Source organism: Nansenia antarctica (genome assembly GCF_963989245.1).
Source record: "Nansenia antarctica genome assembly, chromosome: 2".
NCBI lineage: Eukaryota > Metazoa > Chordata > Actinopteri > Argentiniformes > Microstomatidae > Nansenia > Nansenia antarctica.
The window spans coordinates 47,942,456-47,961,778 of NC_137675.1; the positions used below are offsets into that span (position 1 = coordinate 47,942,456).

Sequence of the window (19,323 nt, forward strand, 5' to 3'; positions counted from 1 at the left end):
CTTGTGCTGCCCCTCTTGGCCAGATCCCCCTTGAAAAAGAGATTCCTTATCTCAATGAGGTCACCTGGTTAAATAAAGGTTAAATAAAAAATAAAATCTGTCAGTAATTTTTTGCCAATCCTTTCCCCTCGCCTCGTTAATTGAGATAGTATTGCCCTTTTTTACTTCTTATTTTTCGCCTTCATAAAGCTCCATAAGCAGAGCGATGCGCTGTAATTTTCCGATCATCGTATCTTCTTTTCGACAATCGGCTGTTCCGGGCTGCTTATTACTCCGTTTGCGCACCCAAAGCCAGCATTTCCAAGCGAGAACTGAGTTATCATTGGCGAGACAAGCCGGAATTGGATTATTGGAATCAGTTGAGTCTTATATCACAATCGAGATCAGCTCGAACCAGGATTTTTAACTAATCGCTGATGTTATCAAAGTACGTGGAATACCCCCCTGGCCAGACACCTGCGTAAACAGCAGACCACTAATACAATACAATAAACCTCAAACCAACCAAGTATTACATGAGCCAGATGAGATAAAAGAATATTTGAAGAGTACTACAAGAAAATCTATTCAAAAACACCATCAGCTGATGAAAAAATCCATTGGTGAGACACCTGCCATCCATTGGTGAGACACAGAATGACACCATTATGTCACAATTTACATTTGAGGAGCTGGAAGCTGCAATCAGTAAACTAAATGCTGGTAAATCACCAGGTAGCGATGGGTTTCTACCTGAATGGTATAAAGCCTTCAGAAAGGAGCTAACTCCTCTGCTTTTGCCCTGTTTAACTGGACCCTAAAAGAGGGCAGGGCCCCCCCATCATGGAGGGAAGCAATTATTTCCATTTTACCTAAGGAAGACAAAGAACAATGTAAACATGTTAGGCCCATTTCAATTTTAAATGTCGACTGCAGACTATTTACCTCGATTATTTGCAAAAGATTTGAGACTTTTGTACCAGACCTGATTGACGAGGATCAAACTGGATTGAATTTAGTAATTCACATTATGCAATACCAATTAAAAATGTTGTCACTACAGAATTCAATACCCAGAATCTCTGACATAAGATTAGTTACCATCAAAATGTTCAAATACATCACACTACATTGATTAACAGTTGCAAGTCAGAATATCAACAACAGTTAGGAAAACATTTTGGGTAAAAGTAAGGATCTCAAAATTAATCTTCGGATTTGTGGTAGATTTAGACCATAAATAAGAGGATTCAAAATTGGTGGAATAACCAAGGTCTCAATTGATAAAATCACAGCTACAAATGGATTCAGTTCTTCAATCTTTTCAAACCGATTTAGAGAAACTTCACAAAACGTGGCTATTGAATAGATAACAAACGTAACAATGTGAGGTAAACATGTTTGTAATGCTTTTCCTCTGAATTCTGGTGAGCTTTTCTTACAAACAAGCAGAATTCTTAAGTAAGTATATATAAAAAAAAACAAGGGTAGAAAGATTGTAGTTAGGGTCACAAACATTCCTACAACATTATTTAATGTAATATCAACACATGATAGCTGTACCACTGACGTGTTAGAGCAGTAAACTCTTGGTATTCGATTACCACACAATGGGAGCCTAATGGACAAAAGCAGGCAACATCCAATAGAAAACATGGGATAGATCCAGGCAAAGGATATTAAGAGACAAACTGCCTTTAAATTCATTATGCTGTGGTACTGTAATGGCTTACATATTGCAACATATCTGTCATAAGCCATAATGCTTAAGAGAGTGAATTCATAAGATATGTAGGAATATATTATGTATATTTGAATGAAACATCCAGGACGGGAAATCAAGTGAGTGTCAGAGAGGAGATCCCTCATGAATCGTGGGAAGAAACCAGCAGTGCCATAGAGAGAATTGATTGACAGACATGAAATGAAAAAATACATAGGCTCATGCAGTGATCTCTCTCGATATACGACCAGTAATATGACAACATTGGAAGCTATAACGACAACATACAGAACTAGTGACAAGATGAAGTAAATGTATCTGGAGAATCCCAGGTCCTCAAACATGGTGAGGTAGAAATAGAATGTAGAAGTTCCATTTTCCATGTGAGCCAGGAGTGGTGCTGAGCTGGGAAATGGTTAGAGAGAAAACACTGGTGAACAGTGGCGTCTCTACTGTGTGAAGGAGGCATGCAGGCTGCAACATAGCTGCTCCTGTAGCATCTGATTGATCAGTTCATCTAGTTTATGGCCCCAATGTCACTTTAGATTCCAGTGACTTTCACTATAACTGGCCTCCATGAACGTCTTGTAAATTCAGATAAGATTTCTATTGGTTGATTTAACAAACAAAATTACAAATCCCAAAATGTATTATCTATTTGTTTTGTTCTTTGCATACCTGCATTTTTCTGAGTATAACACCAGTACTATATTTTTTCCAAAAATATTCTAATCTAAATCCATTGTATGAAATTAACATTCACATTTACATAACACAATTTGTAAACATATATAAATGCTGTACTGTTTTACAAATACATTAGCACCATACATACACACCAAGTAGCCTTCAGACCATTCAGAGCATGTTCAGATTACCTGATGTGTCGTTGTCTCATCTGCAGCCACACTGCTGTGTGATGATGTTTTTATCCTGCTCATCCTGTCCTTTGTGTCTTCAGTGACGAGGACCCACAGGAGAATGGTACCATTAGATTGGGTGGATATTGGAACCCACACTTCAATGGATGGTTTATCATGTTGATCAGTGCAGATGGTTTTTAGGTGAATATTGTTATTATTGATCTACATCACATTGCACCTTTAACCAGCGATGTAGGTAATGAGACTAAAGCTCTAATACTGTATAGAAGGGGCTAGACATGTTATTTATGTTAAAGATGGCCAGCTGGCAGACAACACAACCAATCTCACCTAACCCTAACCCAATCAAGAACTTACACCAAACTTTGTATTTGTTTGATTAGCAAGCAAAACCAATGTACACATATTTGATATTGAGATAGCAATAACAGTATACATGTTTATAAAGTTTATAAAGAGTTACTAGACTGTTAAAGGGACTCCAAGTCTTTGTCAAACCAAAAGCCCAGGCATTTATAAGCGGGGACACGCTCAGTGGGGGCACCACCCAAAGTACATGCATAAATAGGATACATTTTTCTGTTATTTGGAAAATGCTATATACTTGGTTTTTCCAGTGGTAAGTACCGATTTCAGCCCAGTAGGATAGTAAATGCAGACTGTAGCGCAGAAAGAGCTTGGTCAACCGTGAGGGCAATAGCATATACAACAGTGTAATTGGCATATAAATGCTGGGTACAATTATTTACAGATAATCCAATATGTAAATAGTAAAAAGAACCTGACCAAGAATCCATCCTTGCGGGACACTAATAATAATAATAATAATAATAATAATAATAATAATAATAATACATTTTATTTATGGGCTCCTTTCATTTACATGTTTTGCATTTAGCAGACGCCTTATTCCAAAGCGACTTACAATCAATACATTTGACTAAGCAAGTGAACCATCAATCCACCAGTCGTAGCAGGAAGAGTAATCTAGCTCAGGCCAGGGGCCACTCAGTCATCGTTCAAAAAAAGTGTTTTGTTTTGTTTTGTTTTAGACACTGGAGAGACAGTACAAGGGGGGCACTGAAGAGACAGTAAAAGGGGGGCAGTAGAGTCTTAGGAGGCATAATATAGGGGAAAAGCAGGTGTCTCAGGAGGAGCAGTTAAGGTGTAACCTGAAGAGATGGGTCTTCAGTCTCCGACGGAAGATGGGTAGTGACTCTGCAGTTCTGACAGCCATGGGCAGCTCATTCCACCAGCGGGGAGCCAGTGTTGTGAAGAGACGTGACCGGGCAGCACGACGGCCATGTTGGTGTAGAGGTGTTGGGACCAGTCGGCCAGCAGAGGTGGAGGAGCGGAGTGCACCGGCTGAAGTTTGGGGGGTGACCATTTCCGGCAAGTATGCAGGGGCTGTCCCTTTTGCTGCCTGGTAGGCAAGCCCCGGGTCTTGAATCTGATGCGAGCTGCTATCGGGAGCCAGTGAAGGGTGCGAAGGAGGGGGGTGACATGAGAAAATCTGGGGAGGTTAAACACCAGACGGGCAGCAGCATTCTGTATGAGCTGCAGAGGTCTGATGGCGGAGGCGGGGAGCCCAGCCAGGAGTGCATTGCAGTAGTCAAGGCCTGAGATGACCAGTGATTGGGTCAGGAGTTGCACTGCGTCTCTGGTGAGGAATGGCCGTATCCTTCTGATGTTGTAAAGGAAAAATCTGCAGGAGCGTGCTGTCACTGCGATGTTCTCCGCACAGGATAGGCGGTTGTCCAGGATCACTCCAAGGTTCTTGGCTGTCTGGTTACAGTAGAGTTCTCCACTGTGATTGAGAAGTCTTGGAGAGGGCAGGCTTTCCCAGGGATGAAGAGTAGCTCAGTCTTGTTAAGGTTGAGCTTGAGATGGTGGGCTGACATCCATGTAGAGATGTCAGCGAGACATGCAGAGACACGTGTTGCCACATGTAGGTCAGAGGGGGGGAAGGACAGGAAGAGCTGAGTGTCATCTGCGTAGCTGTGGTAGGAGAACCCATGAGAGGAGATTACCGAGCCAAGAGACTTGGTATAGAGGGAGAACAGTAGGAGCCCCAGGACAGATCCCTGGGGTACCCCAGTGGTGAGGGTTCATGGAGAAGACAATGATTCTCTCCAAGTCACCTGGTATGAGCGAACCAGGAGTGTGCAGTGCCAGAGATTACCAGTTCTGAGAGGATGGAGAGAAGGATCTGGTGGTTGACTGTGTCGAAGGCAGCAGACAGGTCCAGGAGAATGAGAACAGAGGAGAGGGAGGAAGCTTGAGCAGAGTGGAGGGCCTCCGTGACAGCAAGGAGAACAGTCTCGGTGGAGTGCCCAGCCTTGAAGCCGGATTGGTGGGGGTCCAGATGTTCCGTCTTCTGTAGATAGTCAGTGAGTTGTTTAGATGCAGCTCGTTCAAGGGTTTTGGAGGGGAATGAGAGGAGGGATACCGGTAGGACAGATGATGGGTCAAGGGTAGGTTTCTTGAGGAGAAGCTTGACTCTGGCTATCTTGAAGGCAACCGAGACACATCCTGTGGACAAGGAGGAGTTGATTACGGTGGTGAGGTAAGGAAGGATGTCGGAGGAAATGGATTGGAGAAGAGGGGAGGGGATGGGATCGAGAGGGCAGGTGGTTGTACAACCGCCATTCTTGTCCATGCCCTGGTTACTTCCCGTTTAGACTATTGTAATGCCTCCTCTTTGGTCTCCCACACAAATGTCTCCATAAACTTCAACTAGTCCAGAACTCAGCTGCACACATCATCACTAGAACTCCCTCTATTCACCATATCACTCCAGTTCTCCAACAACTTCAATGGCTCCCCATCAAATTCCGTATTCACTTTAAGATTCTCCTTCTCACCTTTAAGGCTCTCCATAACCTAGCACCCTCATACCTCTATGAACTCCTTCTTACTCACACTCCCTCCCGTAGTCTCAGATCCTCCTCTGCCAACCAACTTGTCATCCCTTCTGTCCGCCTAACTACTATGGGATCTAGAGCCTTCAGCCACTCTGCTCCCCGCCTCTGGAACTCTCTGCCACCCAACTTACGCAACATTGACACTCTCTCCACTTTCAAATCCTGTCTTAAAACACACCTTTTCACAATGGCTTACTTGGTTTGATCTCATGTATTTTGTTTGTTATATCAGATTTTGCTGTTTTTATCTCATTTTGCTTTGTTGATTTTAATGTTTTGATATGTGGTTTTAAACTGTCTTGTAAGGTGTCCCTGAGAGCCTTGAAAAGCGCCCATAAATAAAATGTATTATTATTATTATTATTATGATCAGAAACTGGGAGAGGGGTAACAGTAAGGTTGGAGGTATGGGAGGATCTGGTGAACACAAGGTCGAGCTGATTGCCTGCCTTATGAGTCGGAGGAGAGTGGGACAGGGTGTAGCCGAAGGAGAGGAGTAGGTCAAGTACTCCAGATGAGAGAAGCCTCTCTGACTGGATGTTGAAGTCACCCAGTAGTACGAATGGAGTGCCATCATCAGGGAAGGAGCTGAGAAGGTCATCCATCTCATCTAAGAAATTACCGAGCTGACCTGGGGGGCGATAGATGACAACAATGTGAAGTTTGACAGGGGAGTAGACAGAAACAGCATGGAATTCGAAGGAGGATATTGACCGGTGTGACAGGGGAAGGATAGGCAAGATGAGGAGTCTACGGGAGGGAGTGTGAGTAAGAAGGAGTTAAGAGAGATATGAAGGTGCTAGGTTATGGAGAGCCTTAAAGGTGAGAAGGAGAATCTTAAAATGAATACAGAATTTAATAGGGAGCCAATGTAGTTGTTGGAGAACTGAAGTGATATGGTCAATGGAAGGAGTTCTGGTAATGATACGTGCAGCTGAGCTCTGGACCAGTTGGAGTTTATGGAGACATTTATGTGGAAGACATTTGTGAGGATGGCATAGCAATAGTCTATACGGGATGTGACCAGGGCATGGACAAGAATGGCGGTGCTGGTGGGTGTAAGTGATGGACGGAGATGATTAATGTTGCGTAGGTGGAAATATGCAGACCGAGTGACATTGTTGATGAGTGATTCAAAAGATAATGTGCTGTCCAGGATGACACCCAGACTCTTAACCTGAGGGGAAGGGGAGACTGTGGAGTTGTCAATGGTAAGGGAGAAGCTGTGAGGTTTAGCAAAGGTGGATTTAGTGCCAACGAGGAGAACCTCTGTTTTATCACTGTTAAGTTTTATGAATTTGCGTGAGAACCAGGATTTGATTTCCAGCAAACAGTCGGAGAGGGAAGTGGGTGGGAGGGTGGAATTTGGCTTAGTGGATAGGTAGAGCTGGGTGTCATCTGCATAGCAATGAAAATCAAGTCCAAATTTCCTGAAGATATTGCCACGGGGTAGGAGGTAAATTATGAATAGGAGGGGGCCCAAAACAGATCCCTGGGGAACACCGGTGGTGACTGGAGTGAGCTGTGATTTTAGATTTTTGAGCTGGACAAACTGAGTGCGGCCAGAGAGGTATGATGTAAACCAGTCATGGGGGGTGCCAGTGATTCCAAACACTGTTTGTTATGTCCAGAAAACCTGATTTAGCTTGGATATTGGGCAGTAGGTATCTAAGTCGGATGGGCCATCACTTTTATGGAGAGGGAGCACATGGGCTGGCTTCCAAACCTTGGCGATAGCACCAGAGATAACATTCAGATTCTCAGGGGGAACAAAAGCTGCAATAGGCCTGGATCTTGCAGATCAGCCACAATGGATTGTGTTTACGTAAATTTTAAGCAGGGCATCTAGTCCATCACCAGTAGAAAGTTGTTGAAATTAAAACAAAGATTCGCTAGTAGTAGACATTCTCTCCCATTGAGCCAACTGGGAGCTGGGAGATGGAAGCGCAATCAGCCGTCTGACCAAGGTCAGCCAAACCACCATTACTCTCAATCAGCCGTCTGACCATGGTCAGCCAAACCACCATTACTCTCAATCAGCCGTCTGACCATGGTCAGCCAAACCACCATTACTCTCAATCAGCCGTCTGACCATGGTCAGCCAAACCACCATTACTCTCAATCAGCCGTCTGACCATGGTCAGCCAAACCACCATTACTCTCAAAGAAAAAGCCTGCTGAGATAAAGTGCTGAAGGTATTATGTAGATACATTTTCTCTGTTATGAGGCCAGATTCTGACAAAACTTGCTTATGTAACAGGAGGGTGTGGTTGGGGCACCAAACTTAGCCAGACAACGCCACCTTGGGAATTTCACCCAAGGAAATAATAGGGGGAATAATATATATACATCAATCAATCAAACATACCTCTGTGGAACAGATGCCCAACACAGTCAACATGTTTATCTGGTCATTAGGTCATGAGTCAACAGTTTCTCTTCCTCCCCTGGAGAGCAATTAGGCTTCTACTACTCTGTGAGATAAAACAAACACAAGCACCCCTTGGTCGCCAACTCTCCTTTGACCAATTAAGCTTGAAGTCTCCTGGAGATAGAGTAGCCAATCTATCCTCCTCTAGGACTAGTGTGCAAGGCAGAGGGTGAGAGAGAAAAAAAGTTCAAATACCCCCTACCCCCATCCCCCTAACCCGTCCAGCAGTGTTTCATCATTCATCATCCTGTGGGGGAGTGGGGAGAATGAGAGAGTGTTCAATAATAAATAACACCTGTTGGCGATGAACGATGTGGCCATTGAGGAGGGCAGTGTCAACCAGATGGAAAAATATATTTTTAGTGTTTTGGTACAGTCTACAACCTGTTGACTATGTCAGCCTGTCAGAAAAACACAGATTTTCAGAATTCCTGAACCAGACAACCTACAAAGACAAATTAACCCACTTTTCCATATAATTGTTGCACCAGGAATCCAATGGAAAGGTCACTGACATGGTACAACCACTCTATATTGGTGAAAAACAGACACACAACACATAACAATAGAACTTTTACTATTTTGTTTCGCAATAGTTTAGTTTCCTGCAATAGCATCAAACATCAAAACCCTGTTTCACTGATCATCATCATCCATCTCCTCATCAATCTCCACCTCATCCTCATCACTGACGCCACCAGCAGCCAACAGGTCAATGAGAGATGGGGGCAGATTTGGTCCAGACAGGCTCCAAAATCCCTCCCTCTGTCTTTTCCCACCCCTGACCCTAGTCATATGTGACACAGTCTGATCATTTGGTCCGCATGTTGGCAACCAATCAAAATGTTCTGACTTTTCTTTTGAAACACGGAAATACGGAAATACGAATCACAACAAAACTCGCTAGTCAAGCCAAAATGCTGCAATGAAATGGATTGGGTGAGTAATCCACACTGCTACCTAGTTAACTATGACACTACTTTACATTGTTAGCAGGCTCACAAAACAAGCTGTGTTAGTTGACTAGCGATGTGTCATTGATTTTCAACAACACAGAAATGTATTCACATTTTTCGAAATAAAAGTCTGATCATTGCATCAGATCCCGACATGAGGACCAAATGATCAGACTGTGTCACATATGGTTTAGGCCTCCAGAAGATCGCCTCAGCTGCCCGCTTGTAACAGGACACTCTATAGTTCACACGCTGGATGTGGGGGATGAGTGAGTCTTGTCAGGGGGGCTGGTGAGCAAAATCGACTCTCGATTTGCTGCTGAGGGTCCCATCTTCTCTCACAATCTTCTTCAGCATCTTGCTCCTGACCAGGTTGACTGATGTGTACATCACGCACGTGAAGATCTCCAGCTGCTCCTGCACTTCCAGCTTCACCTCCCACTCATCGTCCAGCTGACTGTAAAAAGATTGTTGGGATAATTGCTAAATTAGCTCTTTCCAAAACTTGCATTCTATTCAATATACAGTTAGGTCCGGAAATATTTGGACAGTGACACAATTTCCATAATTTTGGCTCTGTATGCCACCACAATGGATTTGAAATGAAACAATCGAGATGCAATTGAAGTACAGACTTTCAGCTTTAATTCAAGGGGTTGAACAAAAATATTGTAAGAAACATTTAGGAATTGCAACCATTTTTATACACAGTCCCCTATTTTCAGGAGCTCAAATGTAATTGGACAAATTAACATAATCATAAATAAAATGTAAATTTGTAATACTTTGTCGAGAATTCATTGCAGGCAATGACTGCCTGAAGTCTGGAACCCATGAACATCACCAAATGCTGGGTTTCCTCCTTTGTGATGCTTTGCAGGGCCTTTACTGCAGCAGTCTTCAGTTGTTTGTGGGTCTTTCTGCCTTTAGTTTTGTCTTCAGCAAGTGAAATGCATGTTCGATCGGGGTGAGATCAGGTGATTGACTCTACCATTGCAGAATATTCCACTTCTTTGCCTTAAAAAACCCCTGGGTTGTTTATGTAGTATGTTTTGGGTCATTGTCCATCTGTATTGTGAAGCGCCATCCAATCAACTTTGCTGAATTTGTCTGAATCTGAGCAGACAGTATATCCCTAAACACTTGAGAATTCATCCGTTTGCTTCTGTCTTCTGTCACATCATCAATAAACACTAATGACCCAGTGCCATTGGAAGCCATGCATGCCCATGCCATCACACTAACTCCACCATTTTTTCTCAGATGATGTGGTCATCCATCGGATCATGAGCCGTTTCAAGCGTTTTCCATACTTGTTTCTTCCCATCATTCTGGTACAGGTTGATCTTAGTTTCATCTGTCCAAAGAATGCTGTTCCAGATCTGGGCTGTTTTTTTTAGATGTTTTTTGGCAGAAAAAAATAAAATAAATAATCTGGCCTTTCTATTCTTGAGGCTTATGAATGGCCTGCACCTTGTGGTGAACCCTCTGTATTATTTTTTGTGAAGTCTTCCCTTTATGGTACACTTGGATAATGATATGCCTACCTCCTGGAGACTGTTCTTCACTTGGCTGGATGTTGTGAAGGGGTTTTTCTTTACCATAAAAGGATCCTGCAATCATCCGCCACAGTTGCCTTCCATGGACGTCCAGACCTGTTTATCAGGGTATATACAGGAATCTTGAGGTTCATTTCAATACCTTTCTAAGACTTTTTCAAGACCTTGTCAATATTTTTCCAGACCTCACCGCCACTTCGAGCTGTAACCGTTTACATCAGTGACACCTTTAACTTAACAGTTTTAGTTTGCAATAGACTAGACCACTATCATACAACAGAATTCAAATAGGCTGGCTAACCCTAACCCTAACCCAAAGGCAAGGTTTATTAAAAACATACATGCACACACACACACACACACACACACACACACACACACACTCACACACACACACACACACACACACACACAGATATACAGACACACACAGATGCATACGTACACACACACCACACATACACGTACACACAAACAGACAGATATACACGCACGCACGCACGCACACAGTCAGTTAGGGCCAGTGATGTGAATAACGGCGTTAAAATAAACGGCGTTACTAACAGCGTTATTTTTTTCAGTAACGGGTAATCTAATTGATTACTATTTCCATCGTTACAACCAGGGTTCGAGTTATGTGGGAGCCAATGGGAGCTGAGCTCCCATAGAGATGGTCTGAGGCTCTCTGAGCTCCCATGAAGGCAGTAAAATCAAAAATCTGTGGGGGTCGCTAATAATACATTACCACAACTATTATTTGATCAAAATGTCAATGTAATGAATATTATTTAATTTATATTATAAATATTGTAAAATAAACACGTTTTTCAAAAGAACTACGCGCACCATTAATCTCCTGTGAATGACAGTATGCCTTTGACTGCCTGCACTTCACCACCAAGACACCATGGGGCGCAGTAGAATATTGTGCAACAGCAAAAGGTTGATTAATCAGCTGTGCGGTAAACCGTTGGAACACACAGTGCACAGCTGATTAATCAATTAAACCAATAGAGTGAGACACCAGTTGCCTTTCAGGAAGTAGTGAGATCGTGCACCTAGCCTATTATTGAGAAGCAAACATTCATTCATTAGCTATACAGGAGTATATACATACAGTAGCTACCATGCCGCCCAAAAAAAGGCCACTGCTGCCGACCGGGTCATCAAGCCTAGAAAATGTCGGGTTTTTATCAAAGAAACCTGCTATGACACCTAACGTTAGCCCTGCTGCTACTACTGTTACTACTACTGCTGCTACTACTGAGGACTCTGCTACCTACTGAAAACAGACCACTCAGCCTACTGAAAACAGACCACTCAGCCTACTGAAAACAGACCACTCAGCCTACTGAAAACAGACCACTTTGGTCTATCTTGTCTCCGTAAAGGTAAGGTGGCTTTTACTTTTTACTAACCTAGTGTACTAACCTAATGTATTTTTCGCTCCTTCTGAATAGCAAAAATAACAAAATTATTGGCCGAGATACATGTGTGACTATCGCTTTTATAGCTGTTGTTTCATGTGGGGCTGTTGATGTGGTGAAATGAGTAGCCTGCAGCTGTAGCGTCAGGATATGTTGGGATTTGAGGATGAGGATGATGTTTCTGTACCGGTACCGTTTTTAAAGTATCGATTTGTCACCGGTATCGAATAAAACCCAAACTGTACCCAACCCTAACTATATGTTTACATGCCAACTAATTAGCTAATTCATTTCTTTCATTTAGAGCTGAGGGGAGCAACAGAGAGACGGACAACAGGACAGCAACAGAGAGACAGACAACAGGACAGCAACAGAGAGACAGACAACAGGACAGTAACAGAGAGACAACGGGAGAGGAGAGCAATAGAGACAGAACTGAATGCACTGAACCTTTTTTTTATTCTTTGCATTATTAACACTGTTGTGTTATTGTGTTATTAAAGTGTTTAAGTGTTTTATGGTAAAGCATTATGAGTGGTGTGTGTGTGCAGGGTGCTCGTGAGTTGTATATTTTGGGGAGGGGGGAGGCTTGTGTATGGGGGCGGGGGGTCCTCACACAAAGGAGTAGCCTAGGGCCACTGACCACCTTAATCCGCTACTGCCTATAGCTAATTAAAACTTGAAGTCCCATCGCTGTGTGGGCATGATTCGCGCGTGCATGAGAACATTTCGCACTGTTATTTTGGAGACCCCCACAGAGTTCAGATTATAACTCGAACCCTGGTTACAACGCCGTTACCGTTACCGGTAATTCAATGCGGCGCGTTACTACTGAAGCTTCTCATTGTCATCCGACCTCAGTCACAGCTGCAAAGGTGTTTTTTGTTTGTTTGTTGGTGAGGGGGGAGGGGAGGGGCGAGACAACCGCGCAAGTGATCATGATTGGCTATGGTAGAGAAAATGTCATGGTAAGCCAACCATAGTTCAGTGTTGTGCGGATGTTTCTACACACAAACCACACGCGCGCACAGCATCACACACACACTCAAACTATCAGAGAGATACACGCAGCAATGGCGAGTCCCGAGTGTTCTGAGGTGAACGTGGCGTTTTCACGGTGGAAGTACAGGCACTATTTCAGTACTACTTTAAAAGCACTTCATATTGTTTAACTGTTAACTTTTGTAATGAAGAAAATACTTGAAGTACAGTATGTCTACCAGTTGTGGTCTGTTGAAGTGCAATAAATATGAAAAGTTCCCTGCTGAAACCTGCTCAGAAAAAATCTATCTTCACAAGAAGATCACATTTATCTTCTAATATGGCAGTGGGTAAGCTTTTCCTTGTCACATTTGGCTGACTGACCTTAACTTAGCCCGCTGCACCGTGGTAAAAAGTAACGCAATAGTTACTTTCCCTAGTAACTAGTTACTTTTATAATGAAGTAATTCAGTTACTAACTCAGTTACTTTTGGGGATAAGTAACTAGTAACTATAACTAATTACTTTTTTAAAGTAACGTGCCCAACACTGGTTAGGGCAGAATACTCTCACCAACATGCATACACATTATGTTTCAATACAGTAGACCTAATGTAGGATAAAGAACATATCCTGTCCATATAACATCCCAATAACTCTTAGTTAAACAAAAAGGGATTTAAGAAACAAGATGTAATGTGACTCATCCCACCAAGGGAGACACACGTCCTAGGACCATCTCCCCTCCCTAATTCACCATTTGAACAACAACAGTGTTCTCAGACAGGTTTGGGTTTGGTCATGACGTGCTCCACTCAACCCAAAAAAAGATCTTGACAGTTCATGACTTCATGTGCCTCAGCTCGTCTGATTTCGAGTCCAGCAGCTTCTCAGTTTCGACCAGTGTGTTCTGTTTTTCTTTGCATCTTCTTCTCAGGGTGTTTGATTTTGTGAGCAGCTGGGCCATTAATTATCCACATTTCCCCTCTGCCTGCTCGGCTAGCTGATCAGCATCTCTTTGGAGGGAGTGGCACACCTCTGTCAGAACCTTTTTCTTTTTCTTCAGGTCTTCTATGTCCTCTAGAACGGCTTTTCTCTTGAGGCCCTGTGCAGAACTCAGTTTCTTCCTCCGTTCATCTTTCAGGTAAATCCTGTACTTTGACCTTGCAGAGGCTACTGAACCCATGAGCTCCTTGGTGAGAGGTACCTTGAGAACACCCCCACAGACACAGACCTTGTCGCAGATCAACCTCAAAGCTTCCATCGACATTTCAAGGATGTTGCACGTTTCAACCTCCTTGTTGATGGAGAATCCTCTTTCTACCGTGGCTTGTCCATGGGACAGAAGTAGAAGGCTCTGAGAAAACTTGGACAGCTCAGGGTAAGACTGGCTGAGTGCTGAGTGCAGGAACACATCAAGTGCAATGGAAATATCAGGTATCAGCGACCTGGCCCTCTCAGACCATTTCTGTATTTTCTTTACCATTGTAACACGTAAAGCTGAAAGCAATGCTGAACGTGTTGTTAAAAAACGTTATCTTACCCCTGCAGTGGCTGAGAATTTCAAAGCTTTAATGAACAGTAATCACACAACTCCCACGTTATGTGAAAACGACTTAGTAATTACATTTAACAATAAAGTAAAAATGGCCCTAGACTCCCTGGCACCTACCAAACTAAAAAAGGTTGGAGCCAAGAGGAGAGCACCATGGCGAAACAGTGAAATAAATCTCCTAAAGAGAACATGTAGGAAAGCTGAGCGCAGATGGAGAAAGAGCAAATTACAGATTGATCAGAATATTTTTAAAGAACATCTATCTGCCTTTAACTTGGCAATGCGAAATGCTAGGAAAAATCACTTCTCAAATATAATATCTACAAACAAGAATAACCCCAGGGTCTTGTTCTCGACAATTGATTGCCTTGTAAATAGGGATGTCCCGATCCCACTTTTTCACTACCGATACCGATACCGATACCTGGGCTTCGGGTATCGGCGATACCGATACCGATCCGATATTTGTATAAATTTTTTGACCCCTGAATATTTTTTTTTTATTTATTTTTTTTTCCTAACACCAGGGGAGCCACCCCTCCTAAATTTCGTTGTTTGGTACCTGTACTGTAGCAATGACAATAAAGACCATTCATTCATTCATTCATTCATTCAAATACCTCCCCAGTATATAGTCCACACCAACAACAGTTAAATTAAAGACTGCCAGCCTTTATTAAAGCAACAAAAATAGTACTCTGCAGTACTCAGTGACCAGTACTCAGTAACTGGTTTAAAGTTAAAACTATTTAAACAGCAGCATTCAGCATTATAGAAAAAATAGTTATGTCTGATAAGTCTTTTTTCAAGTGTAGCCAACTAACAGTAAAAACAAAATGGCTGTAAAACACAAGTTAAATATAACTTCCCAAATAAATATGTAAAGTATTCCAAATAAATAAGAATAACAGCTGCTTTGACAATTGTAAACAAAACAACAACAAAAAACAACAACAACAACAACACGCACACACGTTTCTTATGTGCCGTTTCTTTGTAACAAAGCTCTTGAACATTGTTCACTCAAGCATGAGGGAGAGATTCTTCTTCAGGAAGATTAGCTTTTCAGCATTCTGTGCAGTCAACCTGTTCCTTCTGTCATCAATAATAATTGAGGCTGTGCTAAAGAGCCTCTCACTCTCTACACTTGTACAAGGAGCACAGAGAAATTTAGCTGCTGTGGCTGCCAGGGAGGGCAGTCGAGGTTGGTTGACTTTCCAGAAAAGCAAGGGATTGTCTGACCGTGGAATAGGTGCCTCACTGAGGTAGGTATGCACTTGAACTTGTACGCTTGTGGTTATCCCAGGATCAGGTAGGCTTACTGTGCGTTCCTCCAGGATTTCATCAAAGATGTTGGCAAGGCTGCTGCTGCTGGTACTGGTGCCTGTCGCCTCCTACCGTGGAGTCTTGTCTGCTGGCTCAGAGGCTGTAGTTCCCTCCTCCAACACTTCCTCCATCTTCCCTACCTCTGCCATTAGTGCTGTCTTTGCAAGCCTCACACTGTCTGCATTTGTGAAGTACCTGTATAATAAAATAGCTAATATTAGTCAAATAATTTCCGTAATCAAGTTACTTGTCACACACACACACACACACACACACACACACACACACACAGACACACAGACACACAGACACACACACACACACACACACACACACACACACACACACACACAACGTTGAATCAGATTAGGCTAAATAAAGTTAACAGAAATTCCCTTACCTGTCTTTGTACCGTGGATCAAGCAGGGTTGCAACCGAGTATAACGGTTCAGACTCCAAGTTGTCAAAACGCCTGTTGAGTGCGTCGAGGAGGGTGCTTTTCATCGTTTTAATCCCCTGGTCAGTGTCGTTTTCCCGACTGAGGACACGTCTCAGGACACACACGATGGGGATGACATCAGCTAGTGATGCCGATGAGGCACTCACCTAGGGGTGGGACGATTAGAAAATGTCATGAACAATAGCGCGAGACAAGTTCTGTGAGGATATTCGCGCGCGCTCATGTGAGGAATTGCAATTATATTACAGTAACAGTCGCTAACTTGACTGCAAAAGTAATGTAGACTAGGCTGAAAAAATAGCGCCAGACATTTGTTAAACACAGTTTATTCATAACATACGATTATGACGATTATTCAAATAATTAAAATTCTCCACGATAAAGTTATCGCGGCTGTTTTTATCGCGATTAACGATAAAAACGATAATCGTCCCATCCCTACACTCACCTCTCTTGTCATCTCCTCGAAAGGGGCCAACACCGTGACAGTCCGCTCCAACAGCCCCCACTGGTTTGCTGTTAGCGTCGCTGGCAGGTCATGTTCAGCCACATACGCCGAGAGTGACCGTTTCTGCGCGATGAGGCTTTCAATCATGTAGTGGGTGCTGTTCCACCGAGTCTGAACGTCCTGCTGCAGACGCTTAGGCGGCATATGAAGTTCTAGTTGTATGTCCTGCAGCCGTGAATATGCCAAAGGCGAGTGCTTGAAATGGCCTACCATTTTCCGCCCGTTAGCCAGTGCGTCACTCACGCTGCGCTGCGACAACAGTCCCTCATGCACAATAAGCTGCATAGTGTGCGCAAAGCATCCCAGACTCGCCACTCCAAGTTGGTCCATGCCCTTCTTCATATTTTTAGCATTGTCTCTTAAAACGACATGGACTTTGCTTTTGTTAATTTTCCATTCGAGCAGCATCTCCTCCATGGCTGCCTTAATGGAATCCCCAGTGTGTGAGCCACGGAACTCACGGGCATGCAGCACCGCTTTCTTGAAAGTAAAATCAGAGTCTATCCAGTGTGCTGTGAGACTCAACAACGACATTGGACACACGTCTGAGCTCCAAATGTCCGTTGTGAAGCTAATAGCATCGACATTCTCCAATAGTTTGGCGAGGAACTCACACACTTCATTGTGCATTTTCGGGATGGCATTTTCGGTTATATAATGCCGACTGGGCAAAGTATAACGCGGCTCTAGGTGTTCAATTAAACTCCGAAACCCCACATTCTCTACCACCGAAAGTAGTTGGTCGTCGAGCACAATAAACCGAACCAATTTCTCCGTTATTGCTTTTGCAATTTTGCTGTCTGGGGGGAGTTTCTCTCGCCTCTGCATTGACTGTAGCAATGTCTGCTGTTTCAGGGGCTTTTTCTTTGTAGCAGACGCTTGCAGGTAGGCCTGGTGCTGTTCCACATGGTATTTTTTTAAATGTTTAATTACATTAGTGGTGTTATACCGATTAGCATCGCTGCCGCCCCTCGAAACTGTTATTTTGCAAATCTTGCATTCCGCTGATGGACTTTTTTCGTCTTTAAGACTGAAGTATTCCCACACTGCTGACATGACTCTCACAAAGCTACTAGCCAACTGTCATGCACGTGACCACTGGCGACTACTGTTGTCGTCACTTGAGCGACACGCCGGAACGGGCACGCGGATCGGGCACGCGGATCGGAGCCTTTTTTTTTTCTGGTCCGATCTCCGATCCAGCATTCAGGACCAATATCGGGTCGATATCCGATCTCAGTATCGGATCGGGACATCCCTACTTGTAAACCCTGCTCCTAGAACTCTAGACGGCGCAGCCTCTGTCACCAAATACGAGGAATTTGCAGCCCACTTCAGGGATAAGATAACAAATATTAGAATGTGTATTACTCAGGAAAGACTAGGTTTGTGTAACACTATAGATCCGCCACCACAGAACATGACTATGAGCATGTTCACCATGATTAGTACGGAAACGTTAGGTAAAATTGTGTCACAGCTTAAACCGTCTACGTGTCCTCTTGACCCTATTCCTACCACCTTTTTTAAGGACATTTTTGAATCTGTGTCTGATGACATACTAGGCATTGTAAATCACTCCCTACTTAAAGGGATATTTCCAGCGGCGCTTAAAACTGCCCTGGTTAGACCCACCCTGAAGAAAAGTAACCTAGATCCTTCTGATCCAAAAAACTGTAGACCAATATCCAATCTCACTTTTCTAAGCAAAATTGTAGAAAAGGCAGCGTATAAACAGCTTCATGAATTTTTAGTCTTAAATAATAGGTATGACCCACTTCAGTCAGGTTTCCGATCATACCACAGCACAGAAACCGCTTTGCTTAAGGTAACTAATGACCTTAGGATAAATGCAGACTCGAAAAAACTCTCGATTCTTGTACTCTTAGACTTAAGTGCAGCCTTTGATACGGTAGACCATTCCATACTTATTGAGAGACTTGAAAACTGGGTTGGCCTCTCAGGTCCGGTCTTAAACTGGTTCAAGACTTACCTGGCTGACCGAGACTACTTTGTAGCCCTTGGTGACCATAAGTCAAAAAATTATAGCACAACCTGTGGAGTTCCCCAGGGGTCCATTTTAGGACCGTTGCTTTTTAGCCTATACATGCTACCCCTCAGTTCTGTTATCAAGAAGCATAGCGTTAACTACCACAGATATGCTGACGACACTCAGCTTTATATCTCAGTAACTCCCAACGACTACAAGATGATCGACCACCTGATAGATTGTATTGCCGATATTAATATTTGGATGACACAAAACTTTCTCCAACTCAATCAAGAAAAAACAGAGGTATTGATCATTGGCGAGAAAACTGGGAGAGAGAAATTATCTGCACACTTGAAAACACTAGCTCTTAACACTAAGTGTCAGGCTAGGAATCTTGGTGTCATAATTGACCCAGATCTACATTTTGAAACTCATATTAATAATACTATTAAAACATCCTTCTACCATCTAAGAAACATCACTAAGGTACAAGAATTTCTCTCCCAGGCAGACACTGAAAAATTAATGCATGCGTTTGTTACTAGTAGGCTAGATTACTGTAATGCTCTCCTGACAGGTCTCCCCCAAAAAATGATTAATAGACTACAAATGGTTC

The 19,323-nt window shown here is 43.1% G+C and overlaps 1 protein-coding gene across 1 annotated transcript; it reads right to left on the reverse strand.

Moving 5' to 3' along the window:
* Window positions 1-1,146: 1,146 nt before the first annotated feature.
* Window positions 1,147-2,046, reverse strand: LOC308150210 (olfactory receptor 10J4-like; the record flags this gene model as incomplete). Its single annotated transcript, XM_080523064.1, has 1 exon — window positions 1,147-2,046. The coding sequence occupies one exon, from the start codon at window positions 2,044-2,046 to the stop codon at window positions 1,147-1,149; it is 900 nt and encodes a 299-aa protein (XP_080379190.1).
* Between the last annotated feature and the right edge of the window lie 17,277 nt (window positions 2,047-19,323).